This window comes from Mustela erminea, chromosome 6, assembly GCF_009829155.1.
Source record: "Mustela erminea isolate mMusErm1 chromosome 6, mMusErm1.Pri, whole genome shotgun sequence".
NCBI classification, from domain to species: Eukaryota; Metazoa; Chordata; class Mammalia; order Carnivora; family Mustelidae; genus Mustela; species Mustela erminea.
In genome coordinates this window covers 100,734,334-100,756,015 of record NC_045619.1, presented here as the reverse complement: position 1 = coordinate 100,756,015, position 21,682 = coordinate 100,734,334, and the positions used below count along the sequence as shown (strand labels likewise).

At 40.1% G+C, this 21,682-nt stretch overlaps 1 protein-coding gene across 2 annotated transcripts; it reads left to right on the top strand.

Moving 5' to 3' along the window:
* Positions 1-13,303: 13,303 nt before the first annotated feature.
* Positions 13,304-21,158, top strand: C3AR1 (complement C3a receptor 1). 2 transcript variants are annotated; one of them, XM_032348883.1, is made up of 2 exons: positions 13,304-13,361; positions 18,238-21,158. In XM_032348883.1, exon 2 carries the CDS (start codon positions 18,250-18,252, stop codon positions 19,693-19,695), a length of 1,446 nt encoding a protein of 481 aa, XP_032204774.1. In that variant the 5' UTR covers positions 13,304-13,361; positions 18,238-18,249; the 3' UTR covers positions 19,696-21,158. The 2 variants fall into 2 exon arrangements, with proteins under 2 accessions (XP_032204774.1, XP_032204773.1); XM_032348882.1 differs by having other exon boundaries at positions 13,351-13,440.
* The last annotated feature ends 524 nt before the right edge of the window (positions 21,159-21,682 follow it).

The following is a 21,682-nucleotide window of genomic DNA, read 5'->3' as shown; positions in this document are numbered from 1 at the left end:
TATTATTTAAAATGTACATATTTGGGGCACCTAGGTGGCTCAGTCATTAATTGGCTGCCTTTGGCTTAGATCATGATTCCAGGGTCCTGGGCTCAAGCCCCCCATCCAGCCCCCTGCTGGCTGGGAAACCTGCTTCCCCCCTCCCACTCCCCCTGCTTGTGTTCCCTCTCTCACTGTGTCTCTCTCTGTCAAATAAATAAATAAAAATCTTTTTTAAAATGTACATATTCAAATAAATAAATAAAAATTAAAATGTACATATTCATTGCAGAATTTTCCAAATGTACCTCACATTTAAAATGTGATATGTGGGGGCACCTGGGTGGCTCAGTGGGTTGGGGCCTCTGCCTTTGGCTCGGGTTGTGGTCCCGGAGCCCTGGGATTGAGCCCTGTGTCGGGCTCTCTGCTCGGTGGGGAGCCTGCTTCCTCCTCTCTCTGCCTGCCTCTCTGCCTACTTGTGATCTGTCTTCAAATAAATAAATAAAATCTTAAAATAAAATAAAATGTGATATGTGAAGCAGCTAAGTTGTTAGTTATTGATTCCAACAATAAACATTCTGTATGGCAACAATAATGGTATTAACTGATATATAGCACATTGAAAATTACAAAATGCAGGGTACCTCAATGGGTCAGTTAGTTAAGCCTCTGATTCTTAATTTCAAAGTCATGGGATGGAGTCCTGGGTTGGGAGGGGGGGTCCTCACTCAGCAGGGAATCTGCTTGAAGAGTCTCTCCCTCTCCCTCTACTCCTCCCCCTGCTCACATGCTCTCTTCCTCTCTAAAATACATCTTTTTTAAAAACTACAAAATGTGGGGCACCTGAGTGGCTCAGTCAGTTGAGTATCTGCCTTTGGCTCAGGTCATGATCCCAGGCGGGCTCCCTGCTCAGTGGGGAGTCGGCTTCTCCCTCTCCCTCTGCCTGCTGTTCCCCTGCTTGTTCTCTTTCTCTGTCAAATAAATACATACAGTCTTAAAAATTAAATACATACATACATACATACATACATAAATACAAACTAGAAAATACTTTCACATACACAATCTCATTTATTCCTCACAATTGTCTTCGCGGGTCAGTAGTATTATCCCCATTTTCATCAAAAATATGCTGAGATACAGAAAGATCTATTGATTTGGTCATTCAAATATTCAAATATTAATATATTTAATGTTTAATGTCTAATATTTAATATTTAATGTCAGGAAAAGAATACCTTATATTTCTGGTACTAATGCAATAGCTGCTCATAATTTACATTTATGTTTGCATGTATTATTAGTAATACTGTGTATATGGTTGAATTATAGTAATGAATAATGATTACTGAATACTGAATACTATTCTACATGCTTATGTGCATTATATCATTAATCCTCACAACAGATAGGTACTATCATTATCCTGCTAGTTTTACAGGTGAAGAAACCGAAACACTGTGATTAACTAACTTGTCTACTGTCACAAGTGGCAAACAGATCTAAATGTTTCCAAGACCAAGTCCTTAACCAGCATGCAACTCTACCTCCGTAATCCTTTTTTTTTTTTTTTTTTTTTAAGAGGGAATAGAGAGATGGGAGAGGGAGGGGCAGAGAAGGAGGGAGAAAGAGATTCTTAAGCAGGCTCCATGCTCAGTGTGAGCCCAACGCAGGCCTTGATCTCACAATCCTGAGATCACAGTCTGAGGCAAAATCAAGAGTCAAATTCTTAACCAGCTGAGCCACCCAAGCGTCCCTGCCTCCGAAATTTTTTCTTCTCCCTCCAACCTCTCCATCCAGTTAATGGGCAGAATATGCAAGACTTTTAACAATTACAGGAGATCCTTATTATGAAATTTATATCTGTGAATTTGCCTATTTGCTTAAATTTATTTGTAACGCCAAGATCGATATTCACCAAACCTTTCACAGTTATTCATGGACACACAAAGTGGCAGAAAATTTGACTCACTGGAAATGCACATATTCAGCTGAGATTGAACAAGGTAATACTGTACCTTCTTGTTTAATCTCTCATATTTTTTTAAGGTTTTATTTTTATTTGCAAGAAGGAGAGTGTGGGGTGGGGGTGGCAGGGGGCAGGCAGAAGAAGATAGAGAAGCAGACACCCCACAGAGCAGGGAGCCTAATGCAGGGCTCTTATCCCAGGACCCTGAGATCATGACCTGAGACAAAAGCAGACATATAACTGACTGAGCCACCCAGGCGCCCCTCACCTCTCATATTTTAAAGAAGTGCCCTCTGCAGTCTATGTAGTGCCAAGGTTTTTGTATATTTATGGTTTTTCTTGATGTTTTCTGTTTAAAACAGCCCCCCAAGCAGAACGCCCGAGTAGCAGCAGAGAGAGAAGGAGAAGCAAACTTCTGCTGAGCAGGGACCCTGATGACAAAGAGCTCAATCCCAGGACTCCAGGATCATGACCCAAGCCAAAAACAGATGCTTAACCGACTGAGCCACCCAGGTGCCCCATCTTTATGATTTTCTTTCTTCTTTATTTTTTTTAATTTTCAGTATAACAGTATTCATTATTTTTGCACCGCACCCAGTGCTCCATGCAATCTGTGCCCTCTCTAATACCCACCACCCAGTTCCCCCAACCTCCCACCCCCCACCACTTCAAACCCCTCAGAATGATTTCAGAGTCCACAGTCTCTCATGGTTCACCTCCCCTTCCAATTTCCCCCAACTCCCTTCTCCACTCCATTTCCCTATGTCATCCGTGTTATTCCTTATGATCCACAAATAAGTGAAACCATATGATAATTGACTCTCTCTGCTTGACTTATTTCACTCAGCATAATCTCTTCCAGTCCCGTCCATGTTGCTACAAAAGTTGGGTATTCATCCTTTCTGATGGAGGCATAATACTCCATAGTGTATATGGACCATATCTTCCTTATTCATTCGTCCATTGAAGGGCATCTTGGTTCTTTCCACAGTTTGGCGACCGTGGCCATTGCTGCTATAAACATTTCTTAATAACATTTTCTTTTTGCTATCTTACTTTATTGTAAGAATACAGCATATAATACATATACAAAATGTGTGTCGATCACTATTATTGGTAAGGCTTCTAGTCAATGGTAGACTGTTCACAGTTACGTTAGGGGGAATCAAATATAACATGTGAATTTTCGGCTGTGTGGAGGGTCAGCTCTCCTAACTCCTATGACGTTCAAGGATCAATGTATAGCGATCAGTTGACCAGAATGCTATGATATCTGGATTTCCTCTATTAGCAGTGGTTCAGAACTTGCCAATTCAGTGTTCTTGGTGACTTTGCGGAGCATAAACTACCATGAATACTGAAAGAATAGAGCACTCATGCAGGAGCAAGGTGTCTAAGAGGATAGGCTCTGCAGGCCAGCTGTCTGGTTTGAATTCTGCCATTTACATGGTGGCATGCACATGGATAACTCACTAGCCTCTTTGCAACTCAATGTCGTTTTTGATGACAAGATACTAATATTAGTACCTATCTCATCACCGGGCAGTTGGGAGAGCTATATATGTGAAACCAATGAAGAGCTTAGCACAGTGTCTGGTAGATAAACTCTCAGGGTGTAAGTTATTACTACTATTGATACTACTTCACATTTGAAACAAGAGTTACCATGTTCATTTAGGTTAAGATAAGCACTGACACATTGATTTTCAGTATTTCAGAAGCTACACAACAGAGAACATAATAACTAAAATGGAGTTACCAGGGCTCCTGGGTGACTCAGTCATTAAACCTCTGCCTTTGGCTCAGGTCATGATTCCAGGATCCTGGAATGGAACAACACACTGGGCTCCCTGCTCAGCGGGAAGCCTGCTTCTCTCTCTCAATCTTTCTCTCTCTGTCCCCCTGCTTGTGTTTCCTCTCTTGCTGTCTCTTTCTCTCTCTCTCTGTCAAATAAATAAATAAAATATTTCTTAAAAATTAAAAATAAAATGGAGCTACCATTCTAACAAGATTTTTCCCTCAATGGCTGGCAAATGTGGCAAATATATAAGGAATATCTCATCTGAAATGGCCACGTGTGATATTGTGACTTATAATAAATATGTATCTTGATCTCTGCCCCTAGTTCTGTACGTAGAGCTCCTAAAACCCTTGTAACTTCCCAAGTGATAAGAGCATTAGGAGCTATATATTTGGTCTTTGAACTGGATTCCTGACACAGGGGTCCTGAAACTCTTGTAACCCATGGGTGACAGGAGTGACTTTTCTTTATGAGGCAGTTCTGGGTAGGCTTCCAGATGGCTCCCAGATGAGGGTTCTGGAGAGACAAAGCCATGATTCGAAGCTTGAAATTTTCTGCCCCATCCCCCACCCTCCTTGAGAAGCTAGAAGAGTGGGAAAAGGAGTTAATAATTGATCACACCTGTGTGAGGAAAATGTCATAAAAACCCCAAAAGTGGGCGCCTGGGTGGCTCAGTGGGTTGAAGCCTCTGCCTTCAGCTCGGGTCATGATCTCAGGGTCCTGGGATTGAGCCCCGGCATCGGGCTCTCTGCTCAGCGGGGAGCCTGCCTCCCCCTCTCTCTGCCTGCCTCTCTGCCTACTTGTGGTTTCTGTCTGTCAAATAAATAAATTTTTAAAAAAACTTTATTAAAAAAAAAAAAAGTGTGAGATTCAAAGAACTTCCAGGTTGGTGAGCACAGCCACACTGGGAAGGTGACATGTTCCACCTCGCCAGGGGCGGAAGTTCATAGGGCTATCACCTATGTATCTCTTCATCTAGCTGTACACATGTATTCTTTCTTGCATTCTTTAATAAACTGATAAACATAAGTATGAGTTTCCCTGAGTTCTGTGAACCACTATAGTAAATAAAGCAACCCGAGGGGGAGGAGGTCATTGGAATGTCCAGTTTGTAGCCGTGGGGCACAGAAGTCATGAGTAATCGTGGGACCTGCCCCTTGCCATTAGCACCATTAGTGAAGAGCAGTCCTGTGGGACTTGGTCCTCAGTCTGTGGGATGAAACACTATCTCCAGGTAGATGAGGTGGAATTGAGTTAAATTGACACCAGCTAGTCTCACGGAATTGTTTGATGTGGCAAGGAAAAAAAAAAAAAAAAGCCCACAAGTGTGGTGACCAGAAGTGTCAGAAATGAAATGTCGGCTGTATGAAGGAGATACACAGAAAAGGGAGAAGTGGAGGGTTTTTTTCCTACCAGAGGGGAACACTGGGTGGTTTCCCAACACAGTATCACCACCTTCTGTTGCTTTTTACTGAAGATGACATAAGGAAAAAGAAAAGAAATGAAGACATTTTCTTTTTTTATTTTTTATTTTTATGTTCAGCTAGCCAACATGCAGTGCATCATTAGTTTTTGATGTAGTGTTCAACAATTCGTCAGTTGCGTATAACACCCAGTGCTCATCGCAACACATGCCCTCCTTAATGCCCATCGCCACTTTCTAAATAATGCACAAGTAGGATAGCTAACATACAAAATCCACCAAAGTTTACTCAACAAGTTATGTAGACTTACACTTAGGAGAGCTATGTGTTCCTCAACAGTCCTGAATCCTGTCCCCATCAAAAAACAGGGGCCATAGGGACTATGGCTTCTCATCAGATTAGATAAAGCACAAACCAAAAGCTTGTCCCCTTGTCCACTTTCAGTTTCACCGAATGAAAACCCCAAACGGTGTTCGTGAAAAATGTGGGTGGACTCAGTTCCCTTCCCCTTCAATCTCCCTCCCTTGGCTATCCTAGGTACATACTATAATGGAAAAATAATAACCAATAAATCAATAGAGGAAACATTTACTTTTCTTTAAACCACTCAGATCTGAATGATTTATCATGCTGAACTTGACTGACTTCTTTCAAGATCTAGGCATACGTGCATCAGATACTTTGATGGGATGAACAGGTTTTTTGCTTTGTTTTATCTACTTTTCAACTGAATTACTTTCCTTTCTGAGTGACTTTCTTCTTCAATTTGTTTCCCTTCTTGGTTCTACTATAGCTATGTGCTAGAGGAAGAAGGGAGTACATCTAATCCACATTCCTGAAGGGCCATGGGCTAGGATTTGATTTGACAGAAAGGACATGTCTTAACAATGGGAAAAGAACATTCTGTAAGTTATTTGTTACATGTCCAAGCTGGGAGAGTGGTTGTGATATAATAGGCAAGACTGGAAGCCACGTAATGTTTTTGGCATAATTACTAACATTTATTGAGTCCTATGTGCCAACTCTCTTTCAAGGGCTTGGCATGCATTTATCAACTCCTAACAATCCTACAGAGTACAGTGAATATTCCCCTAAATCAGTCATTACCCATCCAGGAAAAGAGAAACCATTGTAGGTACATCAAACAGGGTATTTAATATAAGGACCTGGTTATGAAAGCGTTGGGAGCGCTAGAAGGATAAAAGGGGAGGAGATGATAGAATTGCGGGTGACTGCTCCCCTAGAATTGGAGAAGCATGTCACCTAGAATGGGCAAGTATGCCTTTGGCTTTGAGGCTGAGGGCTCTTGCTGCTGTCCCAGGCATCTAAGAATGCATAGGTCTGAGGAACCAGTAATCCCACTAGAGCCCACAGGAGCCAGCAGCTGCCTCAGCCACGTGTCCCATCCCCTTTGCAGGAGTTACCACAGTTGTATTCTGCTACAGAGCCAGAAGCTAAAGGATTCCCTGTTCAATCAATCTCTTTCTGTATGTGTGTGCATGTGTGTGTGTGTGTGTGTGTATAATATAGTTATACATATAGTTTTAATGTTTAGTCTGTTTTATGGTTTTTGTTCTTTTTTACTTTTAAAACAGATTTGCAAGGCGCCTAGTGGCTCTCTGTTAAGTGGCCAACTTGATTTCAGCTCAGGTCATGATCTCAGTGCGTGAGATCAAACCCATGACAGGCTCCCTGTTGGGTGTGGAGTCTGCTTAAAATTCTCTCTTCCTCTCCTTATACCCTACCCCCAACCCACTCACATGTGTACACACACTCACTGTCTCTAACATAAATAAACAAATAAGTAAATAAATAAATAATAAACTAAAATAAGTAAAATAGATTTGCAATCCTGGGCAGCTGTCTGCCTCAGTCAGTGGAGCATGTGGCTCTTGATCTCCTGTTTGTGAGTTTGAGCCCCACATTGTGTTTAGAGATTAGTTAATGCATCAATTAAATTTTTAAAAAAAGATTTGCAGTCATGGTGAACAAACTAAGTTCCAGAATCAAATGCAATGTTTCCCTTTACCTTTCACAATCCGATAGCACATTAGCATAGACCTTCTGGTAAAGCCTATTCAGAATTCCACTAGAGAGAAGGTCTAGGAAATGTGGTGCCCAGGCTTCCAATAGAGAGATAGTAAGGAAAGATGGGAATGGGCTTCAGTTCAATAGATAAAATCTGACACAATCCCCATTTTGCAGGTGAGGAAATGAAAACAGAGTTTAAATCATTTCTGTACAGTCACAAAATGAACTGGCAAAGCTGGGATTCAAACTCAGTTTTCATCAAAGTCCTTAAGGGCAGAAACTTTGTTGTATGTTTATTTTTTAATTCTCTCAGGCAAAAAAGGCTAGAGGTTCTGTGATTCCAAAGATTTTAATTTGGCCAGGCAAATACAAATTGCCATCACTGAAAATGTAGAATTAATCAGTAGCTCATAAAAGGTTTTAATATGACTGACTTTGTAATATATATCCAAGATTTCATTCTTTCTAGAGCATCTAATCTCTGCTTAGATGTTTATAATTTAGATATTCAAAAGGAGAAAACATGGGACTGACTGACGGTTCAGTCAGTTAAGCCTCCAAATCTTGATTTTGGCTCAAGTCATGATCCCAAGGTCCTGAAATCAAACTCTGCGTCAATCCCTGTGTTGGGCTCCATACTCACCAGGGAGTCTGCTTGTCCCTCCCTCTCTCTCTGCCCTTTCTCCTGCTCGTGCTCTCTCTCTCAGTCTCTCAAACAAACAAAATGTTAAAGAAAAAAAAAAGGAAACAAAAGATAACCACATAAGTTTCCCTAATTTTTCAACATTACACCACAAAACAACTAGTACTTTATAAAAAAGGACAGATATAATTGCTTTATAATCTTTAGAAAGACTGAATCCACTTGAGAAACAACCTTAAAGACTCTGAAATCTTTGAATTATATTCAAAAGTCAACATCCTTTTCAACCACATATTCATTCTTTCTTTCATTCATTCATTCATTCATTCATTCATTCATTCATTCATTCCCATATGTTATACCAAGAATGTAACAGGCATTGGACATAGAAACAAAGTCATGACCTCATAGGGCAGAGAAACAGATAAAATGTTATTTTTTCTGCACTACAAGGGCCTGTAAAATTTCTACCCATCTTTAAAGTCTAGCTCAAGTGCTACCTCTTCAGTGGTCAGTTTGCTTCAGTAAGAATTAGTATTTCTCTCATGTTTCTGGGCACATTGGGAACCTCCCAGCAGCACCCTTTTTTTTTTACTGGATAAAATATTTTATTTTTCTATAGAAAGATTTTTTAAATATTTTTATTAACAGATAATGTATTATTTGTTTCAGGGACACAAGTCTGTGGTTCATCAGTCTTACACAATTCACAGCACTCACCATAGCACATACCCTCCCCAATGTCCATCACCCAGCCACCCCATCCCTCCAGTCCCCTCCACTACAGCAACCCTCAGCTTGTTTCCTAAGATTAAAAGTCTCTCATGGTTTGTCCCCCTCTCTGGTTTTGTCTTGTTTCATTTTTTTCCTCTCTTTCCTTATGATCCTCTGCCTTGTTTATCAAATTCCACATATGAGTGAGATTGTCTGATACTGTCTTTCTCTGATTGACTTATTTCATTTAGCATAATATCTTCTAGTTCCATCCACATCTTTGCAAATGACAAGATTTTGTTTTTGATGGCTGCATAATATTTCTCTCTCCGTGTGTGTGAGTGTGTGTGTGTGTGTGTGTGTGTGTGTACACATATATACACATCTTCTTCATCCATTCATCTGTTGATGGACATCTAGGCTCTTTCCAAAGTTTGGCTATTGTGGACATTGCTGCTGTAAACATTAGGGTGCACATGCCCCTTCAGATTGATACATTTGTATTTTGGGGGTAAATACCCAATAGTGCAATTGCTGGGTTGTAGCTCCATTTTCAACTTTTTGAGGAACCTCCATACTGCTTTCCAGAGTGACCCAGCAGCCCTTATTAGGTTATAATAATGTATATATCTCATTGTATCCGTATCTCCTACAGCACAAAGTATAGCGTCTGTGGTAGGAGCAGAGTACATGTTTATGATACTGAACTTAATGATAAAGACCTTACCTTTTGCAAGTGGAAAAGATGCTCTCAAAAAAAAAAAGATATTCTCACCACTATCAGTGAAAGTATAAATTGATGGAATCTCTGTAGTAGGAAATTATATATCTTTCAAAAATATAAATGCACATACTCTTAGACTTAGCAGTTATAACTCTCGGAACCTATTCTACAAAAGTGTTCATGGATGTGTAAAATACAAAAGTAAAGTACTCATTGGAGCATTGTTTGTAACTGCTTTAAAAGTTGATTTAAAAAAATAGGGCACCCTGTGACTCAGTCATTGAGCATCGGATTCTTTGTTTCAACTCAGGTCATGATGTCAGGGTGGTAAGATCAAGAGCCCTGGGTAGGACTCTGATCTCAACAGGGAGTCTGCTTGAGATTCTCTTTCCAACTCTCCCTTCCCCTTTGCCCCTCCCCCTGCTCATGTTTGAACTCTCTCTCTCTTTCTCTCTCGCTAAAATAAATAAATAAATCTTTGAAAAAAAAGAATTATAAAAACAGACTATTCGGGCGCCTGGGTGGCTCAGTGGATTAAGCCGCTGCCTTCGGCTCAGGTCATGATCTCAGGGTCCTGGGATGGAGTCCCGCATCGGGCTCTCTGCTCAGCAGGGAGCCTGCTTCCTCCTCTCTCTCTCTGCCTGCCTCTCTGCCTACTTGTGATCTCTCTCTCTCTGTCAAATAAATAAATAAATAATCTTTAAAAAAAAAAAAAAAACAGACTATTCATCAACAGAGGACTAACTGATTAAAGGGATAATATGGACCAATTTAAAAAATATTATGTGGGGGGACCTGGGTGGCTCAGTAGGTTAGGCCTCTGCCTTCAGCTCAGATCATGATCCCAGAGTCCTGGGATCGAGCCCCGCATCAGGCTCTCTGCTCGGCAGGGAGCCCTCATCCCCCGCTCCTGCCACCTGCTGCTCTGCCTACTTATGATCTCTGTCTGTCAAATTAATAAATAAAATCTTTTAAAAAATGATGTGGACTACTATGTCCAGATATGAAAAGGTAAATAGAAAAAGCATAAGACAATATATGTAATGTAATTGCATTTATATTTATGAAAGAGTTTCCTCCAGGGAGTAACAATAGGATAGCTAGGTATTCTGGAAATTTCAGTTTTCATTTCATTTTAGTTCTTCTATATTTAAAGGTTTTTTTTTAACATGAGAATGAATTATTTTATGTATATATGTGTATATATATAAAATGTGTATATATGCACACTTATGAGAATACTATCTTTTGTATGCTCACTATTTGTGCTTTCTGAATACCTTCATTATTCCATGTTTCCAAATACTAGATTAAAATAAAAAAAACAGAATATGGGGTGCCTGGGTGGCTCAGTCTTAACCATCTGCCTTTGGCTCAGGGCATGATCCCAGGGTCCTGGGATTGAGCCCCACATCAGGATCCCTGCATGGCGGGGAGTCTGCTTCTCCCGCTCTCACTCTCCCTGCTTGTGTTCCTTCTCTCACTGTATCTCTCTCTGTCAAATAAATAAATAAAATATTTTTTTTAAAAAACAGAATATAATTAATAGAATTATATGCACCAACATCGAAATATGTTCTGACATATTGTTAAGCAAAAAAGCAGATCATAAAATCACATGTAAATTATAATCCCATTTTTGCTTGAAACTACCTTTTTAAAAGATATGTGTTCTACTTAGAAAAAATTTACAAAGAATGAATGTGAAGCTATTAAAAATAGTTACTTCTAGGCAGCGGAATTGGAAATAAAAACTTTCATTCTTTTACCCTTTAACTTTTGTATTATTTCAATTAATCTTCTTTATATGTACTACTCTGTCATTAGATAACAATGGACATCAATCATCAGTCAATCAATCACTCTCTTGGCATTTTTCTTGGGTCTTTCTGTCTTAAAAAATTTCATGGTGATTTCTCTGCAAACAAGAGGAGAAGCAGATATTGTTTGAACAGTAAGTTGATTAATATGGACTGAAGCCTTTACCCCAGGCAACAGTCTTCAAATACATTTGACCCAAGTGAATTTTATTTCATATGCATACATGTAAAAGAACAATGTGAGTGAGAATTTTTAAGATGTATATTTTAAGCTGGAATCATTGCTTCAATCTTCTGTATGCCTTCTTGATGAAACAATCTAGTTGATTGACTATTCTGTCCATCCCCAATACCCGAAACATTCTCCCACCCACCTGCCTCTCATTTTTCTCCACTTGAACATTCTAAATAGCATATCAGCTTCTCCTGTCTATAGAGATCTTTAAGGACCTGCCCAGGGATGCCTGGGTAGCTTGACCAGTTAAACGTCCTACTCTCGGTTTCTTCTCAGGTCAAGATCTCATAGTCATGAGATCAAAACTCCTGTTGGGCTCTGCGCTGAGCATGGCATCTGCTTGGTATCCTCTCTCTCCCTTTGCCCCTCCCCTTGCCCAAGCTTGTGCTTTCTCTCAAATAAAATGAAATTTTTTTTTAAAAGTCTTTAACAGTACAAAGGGCTGATATCCAAGGTCTATAAAGAACTCCTTAAACTCAATACACACAAAACAGATAATCATGTCAAAAAATGGGCAGAAGTCATAAACAGATACTTCTCCAATGACGACATACAAATGGCTAACAGACACATGAAAAAATTGTTATCATCACTTGCCATCAGGGAGATTCAAATCAAAACCACACTGAGATACCACCTTACACCAGTTAGAATGGCGAAAATTAGCAAGACAGTAAACAACATGTTCTGGAAAGGATGGGGAGAAAGGGGAACCCTCCTACACTGTTGGTGGGAATGCAAGTTGATGCAGCCACTTTGGAAAACAGTGTGGAGATTCCTCAAGAAATTAAAAATAGAGATACCCTATGACCCTGCAATCGCACTACTGGGTATTTACCCCAAAGATACAGATGTAGTAAAAAGAAGGGCCATCTGTACTCCAATGTTCATAGCAGCAATGGCTACAATCACCAAACTGTGGAAAGAACCAAGGTGCCCTTCAACAGACGAATGGATAAAGAAGATGTGGTCCATATACACTATGGAGTATTATGCTTCCATCAGAAAGGATGAATATCCAACTTTTGTATCAACATGGATGGGACTGGAAGAGATTATGCTGAGTGAAATAAGTCAAGCAGAGAGAGTCAATTTTCATATGGTTTCACTTATTTGTGGAGCATAAGGAATAACACGGATGACATAGGGAAATGGAGAGGAGAAGGGAGTTGGGGGAAATTAGAGGAGGAGATGAACCATGAGAGACTATGGACTCTGAGGAACTAACTGAGGGTTTGGGAGGAGAGGGTGGGTGGGTGGGTGGGTAAGCCTGGTGGTGGTATTAAGGAGGGCACATATTGCATGGAGCACTGGGTGTGGTGCATAAACAATGAATTCTGGAAAGAAGTTTAAAAAATAAATAAATTTTTTTAAAAGTCTTTAAGGATCTACCCAGATCTTACTTCTACCTTAAGACTTTCCTAGATTGTCCCAGGCTAAACGAAGCCTTTCTGTTATGTTGTACTATTTTACTTCTACTGGCACTTCTGCCATCATAGTCTGGGTTGTATTGAAGGGGGATCTTGGGTGTGTATAGGTGCTTACTCCTACTAGATTGTGGACCTCTCAATATTAGAACATAGTTAAATTAATCCGATTTTGGAACGGCATGTTTCTTTACACATAATAAGCATTCAGGAGATGTTATTTGAGGTTCTTATATCGGGATTATGCCGGTCACGCCTTCCAGCCACTCAGCACCCCCACCCTTACATAGCATAGGGTCATGTGTATGCGTTTCTAAAACGCAAGCAAAAACCTACCAAGTGAGAAGCTTATGTACAGAAATTCTCTCTTTAGCCGTATTCTGTGTTCTGCAGAAAACAATTATGCCCTCCCACTTCTGCTTTTTTTTTTTACTTTTCTTATCTGAAACATTGAGGAGTGACTCATTTCAAAACTCATCCTGTGAAGTCAGATAGTAGTCAAAAGTGTGGAGTTTCCTGTATCACAAGAAGCGAAGAGAGGGAAAAGGAAGCGCTCAGCAAATTTCCTAAACATACTTCATAGCTTGATTGTGGGTAAGTATGAGACCCACACGGGATTTGTGGGGACCTCCAGACCTGTGCTGAGGCCGTCAGCTACTGTCTCAGGGTTTTGGTAAGAAAACCTACATTCACCAGACAACTTGTGCTTCTTCTGTTTATTACTGATAATGATTTGAGGGTCGTTATCTCCTCTTCCCCCCATTCCTTCCCCAACTTTTCTTTCTTTTGTTTTATCTCCATATCCATCTTTCTTTTACTAAATATCCCATGTTCTAAATTATCTTCATTCTTCATATTTTCATTCTAGAACAAATAGTGAATTTTATGCCATTTTTTCCTCTTAAATCGGCTATGTGTCTCTTTCTGAATTTTGAGTCCAGCTTTTCACAAGAGCTAATTCTTCAAGTCAGTTGCCTTTTTATATATATTTTTTCTCACTCCTATTTCCTCTTTTTTTTAAATTCTTTTGCTTATTATTTTTTTTAAGATTTTATTTATTTATTTGACAGACAGAGATCACAAGTAAGCAGAGAGGCAGGCAGAGAGAAGGGTGGGGAAAGCAGTCTCCCTGCTGAGCAGAGAGCCCGACACGGGGCTAGATCCCAGGACCCTGAGATCATGACCTGAGCTGAAGGCAGAGGCTTAACTCACTGAGCCACCCAGGTGCCCCTACTTATCCTTTATTGTTACCAACTCTGTCTCCCTATCATTAGTATTTGATTATGGAATCTACTTTCTTGTCCTGTTATAACTGAATTTTAGTTTCAGGAATGTCTTTATCCTTTTAACTACTTTTGGCCAATGTAGTATTTAAAACTAAAAAAGAAAGAAGGAAGGAAAGAGGAAGAAAGGGGTCTACCAGTCGCAAATGTAGAGGTATCTTTCAGCCAAAACACTTGGAGAAATGCAAAAAGTGATCTTGTTTATTCTGAAAGATTTTTAAGACTGATTTATACATACTTTCAAGGCAGATGATATGTGATATTTAAAATATAGTTCATACCTATGGCTTTATTTATATTGGAATCTTGCTCTTTTTAATCTATTTTTTAAAGATTTATTTATTTATTTTAGGGGGAGAGAGCACAAGGGGGAGTGGGCAGGGGCACAGGGAGACAATCTCCAGCAGATCCTTCCCAATGCGGGGCTCCATCCCATGACCCTAAGAACATGATCTGGGCCAAAATCAAGAGTCAGTTGCTTAACAGAATGACCCACCCAGATGACTTTCTTTTCAGTCTTTATTACTTCAGTTTGTGCAGCTCTCGGTACCTTTCCCATGTTATTGTTAATAATTACAATACCGAAGCCTTTTTAGTTCTGTGGTTCTTTGTAGTAGAAAGACTATTGGACTTAAGATCTTATAACCCTCCTAGTTGTGAATATGTGACAGTCCCCTAACTTGCTGAGTTTCTGTGTCAAAAACTGCAAAATAAAACTAGAGACAAGGAAAAATAATTGCTATGTTTCTTTTTAGTCCTAGCTTCTCTGATTCTATCCCTCTCTCAATACTTCACAGATGTTGGCATGACTATGTATACTGGAGCAGGACAGTGGACCAGGGTAGCTGCCGTGCCCAGCAAGGAAAGAAGGGGTCCTGATAAGACTTGAGTATTTGAGTGCATAAGGCTACAGAGAGGGAGAATGATAATCACTTCTTCTTTTCTATTATTTTGTTGACTCGGTTATTTTAACTTCTGCTAATCGTGTAAGACCCTATGACAGCATTTGGTTAGCTCAGCAAAATTCCAAGTCACAAAAATATTTTGGACTCTATGAAAGGAAACATAAAATGCTATTATAGCCAGTAAGAACTGGAAACTGGAAACCAAAAGGGAAGTTAGAAGAGACAGTGTATTTAATGGATTAAGTGGACAATAATAAAAATTTTAAATTTAGTTGAAAAAGAAAATAAAGTAAACCCCAAACATGAACATCCATGCACTGAAGTCATCTTTGATCTTTATGTCATAGAATCCATTGTGCTAACTTCGGTAGAACAAGCACTTAGGTAGAAGACTCATTTTTACCACTATGAAATTTAAGGCCAGAATAATAGATAAAACAGCCATGACAATAATTATAATACAGGAATAGCTGGGTGGCTCAGTTGCTAAGTGTCTGCCTTCACGACAGGTCATGATCCCAGAGTCCTGGGATCAAGCCCCGCATCGGGCTCCCTGCTCAGTGGAAAGTCTGCTTCTCCCTCTCCCACTCGCCCCCTTGTGTTCCCTCTCTCGCTGGGTCTCTCTCTGTCAAATAAATAAATAAAACCATTTTAAAATAATAATTATTATAATGCAAGGCAAAATGCTTCGCTGCACAGAGAATATGAAATGGAGATTCAACACATACACACACACACAAATTTATGAGGCTGAAGAACTAATTTCTTATTGAGACTTTAAGAGGAGGTTTCGAAGAAGAATAACATTTGAGCTTATTTGAGGAATGGCTAGAATTTCAACAGGTAGCGATTAAGAATGCAGGACAAAGGAGGTTAAGGTGAAGAACATAATTCCACACAGAAGTAAACAGCATTAGCCAAAATAGTGAGTTGTTCAAGAAAGCTATAAAGTAGGGTGCATTTATGGGAGTCTTCGGAATTAGGGGACGGTAATGTCAAGAGGCCAAGAGAATGGAGTTGTGGATAAAGACAGAGAAAACGATGTTTGGATTTGTTATTTAGAAATAATTTTAGAGGTAACTTTAGCCCAGTGATGGGTCAGAAGACAAATTACAAAGTGTTAAAAAATTACAAATTACAAAGGTTAAAAAGTGAGTGGTGAGAACAACAGACTCTGAGACAAGCTAGCATCCCTGACAAACTATGTTAAAAAAGGAGAGAGAGAGAGAGACTTAAACATAACATTTGGATGCAAAGTGTGATCCTAGATTGACTATAACTGTGGATCAATCAGCTACAGAAGATGTTTCGGGACGGTGAGAAAAAAAACTACGTCTAGAAAAAACTAGACAAAGACTGAGTATTCCTTAAGGTAAAATATTACTGCATAATGTGGAAACTAGCTGAAAAAAGGAAATCAGTTTATACAACAATATGCAATGCCAGTTCATAGCAGCACTGTTCACAAGAGCTAAAAGATGAAAGCAATTCAGATGTCCATCAAGAGATGAGTGGGTAAGCAAAATGTGGGGTTTACATACAATGGAATATTATTTAGCCTCAAAAAGAAAGAAATTCTGACATATGCTACAACATGGATGAGCCTTGAAAACATTATGCCAAGGGAAATAAACCAGACACCAGAAGACAAATGCTGTACAATTCCGTTTATATGAAATGTCTAGAGTAGTCAAATACAAATAGTAACAGAAAGTAGCCTGGTGGTTTGCCAGCGGCTGGGGGAAGAGGGAAGTGGGGAACCATTGTCTAATAGAATTAGAGTTTCAGTTTTACAAGGTGAAAAAACTGTGGAGGTTAATTGTACAATAACGTGAATATACTTGATACTGCTGAACTTTATACTTAAAAAAATGGTTAGAATGGTAAATTTTGTGTCATGTTTATTTTCCCATAATTAAATAATTTTTAAATATGCACAGACTAACCAAGTTTTGTTAAATTTAATTAAGAAAAATATGCATACACATATACATATAAATGCAAACATATGTATATATTCATGAATAACATTTTTAAAAAACAAAAAAGAAATGACGTGTGTTGAGGGAATCGATGCTGAGAGAGTAAACAGCTCCTGAAAATTTTGAAAGCAAAAGGAAAAGATGAGGTTATATCTGAAGATGTAACTGGGGGCGGCACCTGGGAGGCTCAGTCGGTGAAGCAGCTGCCTTCAGCTCAGGTCATGATTAGAGAGTCCTGGGATTGAGCCCCACATCGGCTCCCTGCTCAGCAGGGAGCCTGCTTCTCCCTCTTCTCCTTGATCATGCTCTCTCTTGCTATCTCTCTCTCTCTTTCATATAAATAAATAATCTTTTTAATCTTTTTATTAAAAAGTAAAGATACAACTGAGTCTACATTACCTTTTTTGGTGGTAGTGAGTCATTGAAAATCTGGTGGAGGGATTGGATGGACCTTTTACCCTCATAGAATTGGGAATATGCAACCTTAAAATCTTACATACTGTTCGAGGTGGTGATGGAGCTCCATAAAGCCTTTTTGTGGATCGAAAGCTGGGAACCTCTGGTCTAAAGTTATTGTTCATCCATTTAGCTTATTTTGTTGTTGTTGTTGTTTTTTGTCTTGTTTTGTTTTCTAAGATTATTTATTTATGTGACAGACAGAGAGAGAGAGCAAGCACAAGCAGGGGGAGTGGCAGGCAGAAGGCAGTGGCAGGACCCAGGGATCATGACCTGAGCCGAGGGAAGACACTTAACCAACTGAGCCACCCAGGAACCCTGCTTGGTTTTTTTTTTTTTTAAAGATTTTATTTATTTATTTGACAGAGAGAGATCACAAGTAGATGGAGAGGCAGGCAGAGAGAGAGAGAGAGATGGAAGCAGGCTCCCTGCTGAGCAGAAAGCCCGACGCGGGACTCGATCCCAGGACCCTGAGATCATGACCCGAGCCGAAGGCAGCGGCTTAACCCACTGAGCCACCCAGGCGCCCCCTGATTGTTTTTAGTAGGGAACACTGGGTAAGGAAAGGAACGAGTGCAGAATGTGATATTGGAATTGCAAGAAAGAGGAGAAATGTACATTGACAGGAACTTCCAAATGAAATTATGATTTTGGTACACATTTAAGTTGATATGGTAGATTTTAACAATCACAGAATGTTTTCGTGTGGTCCAGTGTGAAGTTAAGGAATACAGACTAAAACAGGGGCCTCTGTAGTCTACAGCATTATGTGGGAGGGTTGTAATTCTAAGGATATGCTTTTTAAGAAAAAGATAGTTTTTAATATTATTGCTTATATTTTTAGAGAAGTTCAGCAATGGAGCCTTCCTCCGCTGATAACAGTTCAACTGACCTACCCTCAGAACCCTGGTACGAACCCCAAGTCATTCTCTCCATGGGTATTCTCAGCCTCACTTTCTTACTGGGGTTGCCAGGCAACGGGCTAGTGCTGTGGGTGGCTGGCCTAAAGATGCAGCGGACAGTGAACACCATTTGGTTTCTCCATCTCACGCTGGCCGACTTCCTCTGCTGCCTCTCGTTGCCCTTCTCCCTGGCTCACTTGGCGCTGCAAGGACACTGGCCCTATGGCTGGTTCCTGTGCAAGCTCATCCCCTCCATCATCATCCTCAACATGTTTGCCAGCGTCTTCCTGCTGACTGCCATTAGCCTGGATCGTTGTCTTTTGGTCCTCAGGCCAATCTGGTGCCAGAATCACCGCAAGGTGGGGACAGCCTTCGTTATCTGCGGATGTATATGGATGGTGGCTTTTGTAATGTGTATGCCCGTGTTCGTGTACCGGGAAACATTCGCTGTAGATGACCATTACATGTGTGGCTACAATTTTAGTCCCTACAGCTCCTTTGGTTATTCAGACTTCACCAGTGATCTACTGGAAAATGGGTCTCTTGACAACTCCACTGTGCACCTGCCTGGAGAAATGGATGAGGGATTAGAGTCTTTCTCTTTACAAACAAATGATCTTCCTTGGACAGCCACCACTATCTATTCTCAAACATTTCAAAGACCTTCTGGAGAGTCACTCCCTGTGGATTCAGCTAAATTATCTAGTCAATATCCATATTATAATTTTCTTGCTGGTGAGGTCTCATCTATAAGCCCCAGTGGGTTTCCTGTTGAAGATCGCAGAACTAACCCACCAGATAACTCTGAGAGTTTTCTCCCTACAGATTTAGAGCTTTATTCTGGTACTTCCAGAAACTCTTTATACGCATATGAGCTATTCCGAAATCTCCAGGATTATGATCTAGGCCAGTTTTCATATGACAATCAAGTACTAACACCCCTGATGGCAATAACCATCACTAGACTAGTGATGGGTTTCCTTCTGCCCTTTATGGTCATGGTGACCTGTTATGGCCTCATTATCTTCCGAATGCGACGCGGCCGCTTCACCAAGTCTCGGACCAAAACCTTGCGAGTGGCCATGGCTGTGGTGGTTGTCTTCTGTGTCTGCTGGGCTCCATACCACATTATTGGAGTCCTATCATTGTTTTTTGACTCAGAAACTCCCTTTGGAAAAGCTCTGCTATCTTGGGACCACGTGTCCATTGCTCTAGCATCTGCCAATAGTTGCTTTAATCCCTTCCTCTATGCCCTCCTGGGAAAAGATTTCAGGAAGAAAGCCAAACAGTCCATGAAGGGCATTCTGGAGGTGGCTTTCAGTGAAGACCTCACACACTCTACCAGTTGTCCCCAAAGCAAAGTCTTTTCGGAAAGAAACAGTATCAGTACACCTGTGTGAAGATATGGAGCTGTGGACCCAAGCCAAGGTTCTTAGGTATTCACCCGGTGTGACGTGTTTCTGAAGCAACAAGTGGTATTGTGAGCAGGGGATTCCAGAAGCCATCCAAGAATCAGTCCATAGGTTCTCAAAGTATGGTCTGAGACTAGAAGCATCTGCATCACCTGGTAACTTGTTGGAATCACCTAGAAACTTGCTGAATCGGAATCTCTGGGGGTGAGGCCCAGCAAGTGTTTTAATGAACTCTCGTGTTTGTGATGAATGCTAAATTTGAGAATCATCCCCCAAATTAGTCTATTTCTACCCAAACTAAGCCAGTGAGATCAGGGGAAACCTAGTCTGTTTTAAAATGATTTTTCCATCATGAACTTTTTTCTTTGGGAGTGTCCAAATCCCCTCCCAGATGCAATTTAAAACCATTTTGTCTAATCTTACATGAGTCAACAATGATTGTCTCTTTTTGGCTTTGTTGTGGGGGTGGTGATGTTTTCAAATGAAAACAAGGTGCAAAAAGACAAAGTCCATGAAAACAAGCAGTTATGAGACGCAGTCTGGAGCAGAGTACAATATCAGATGCTTGCTATGTGCAATATTCCTGGATACGGGACATGGGAATTCCACGTTTCCATTATTACAACTGAATAGGCATCTACTGTGTAAAGACAGGCTGCTAAGGCATCTGAAAACTTACTCATAAAATGGCACATAAGCTGTGGTTTGGGGAGTTTTCTGTTTACTTAGTCTGCCTATTGATAGAACCATCTCTCTTCCATTCCTTCTTAACCTCCTTTATTCCCTTATTTCTCCCCTGCCTCTAAATCTTCTTCTGTATTACACTTTGTGCACCTAATAACCTCTAATTTCTTAAGATTCAAATTGCTCCCCTCCTCTTGCTTGAAACTAACATTCCCTGAGAAACTCATTTCCAGTGAGAAGAGGAGGCGGGTGGAGGATGGAGCAGTAACCCTTGAATTCACTGCACAGTGACTGAGTACCCTCCAGGAATACCATCAAACTTCGTAAAGCACGGCTACGCTTGTGTATCATTCACCAGGTATATCTTTGGGTTTTTGAAATGAATTTTTATCTTTCCCAAAGTAATAAATGCACATAATTTAAAGAGAACCCCAAGGCTTATAATGAAATATAAAGTTTCCTGCCCCTCTCTGCCCAGCCAATCCCTCCTCCCACTCCCATCTCCCAGAAATAACACTTGCAACAATTTTAGACATTTCTTCTGATATTTACCATGACAATCATGTGCTTATGCAGCTAGTTTTCATATACATGATAACATCACTTCTTGTCTTGAAAGATGAATTTTATCCACATTCATACTTTTTACTGACCATCATCCTAATATTCATTAATCACCATACTTCAGTTGGCTCCTGACCACACTTTCTTCTGTTCTGTGGATCCATCCTAACCCCACATACAGCCTTCCTTCCATTCTTTCATTCCAAAAAAAAAAAAAAAAAAAAAAGTTACTTAACCCTATCACCTTCTCATTTGTCTGTGTATTTAAACTTTATTGTGTTAAACTTCTAAAATCTCAGGGGTTTTGTACTATAATATAGCCTCCCCTGGGTGGAATATAATTATTTAGTCTAAAAAAAAGAGAAAATGAGATGTTTTAGATTTGCAAGGCACTATTATTTGTTCAGTGATTGGGGTGAAGCTCTGGACTACAAATAAGTAATAACGTGCTATGCAGAAAAATTGCAAATCACTGAGAAGTCGTTCAGGTGTGAGGTAACAATGTGTGACATGATGTAAGATTTGCAATGCCGCCTTCCAATGTAATCTTCTTATGTATTTGATATGAATAAATGCTTGCTTTCTTGTGGTTCCTTGTGAGACTGGGATTCATGGATCCTCTTAACTGTTTGATACTCAGACTATGTCATAATCTCTATACATACAGCAAATCATAGTAGGCAGCTGGAGGCTTGCTATAATCGCAATTAGCTAGGATCCTGGAAGT

Bases quoted from the DNA above. Each gene is read 5' to 3' on its own strand.
- C3AR1 (XM_032348883.1), top strand. From the start codon at position 18,250: ATGGAGCCTTCCTCCGCTGATAACAGTTCAACTGACCTACCCTCAGAA.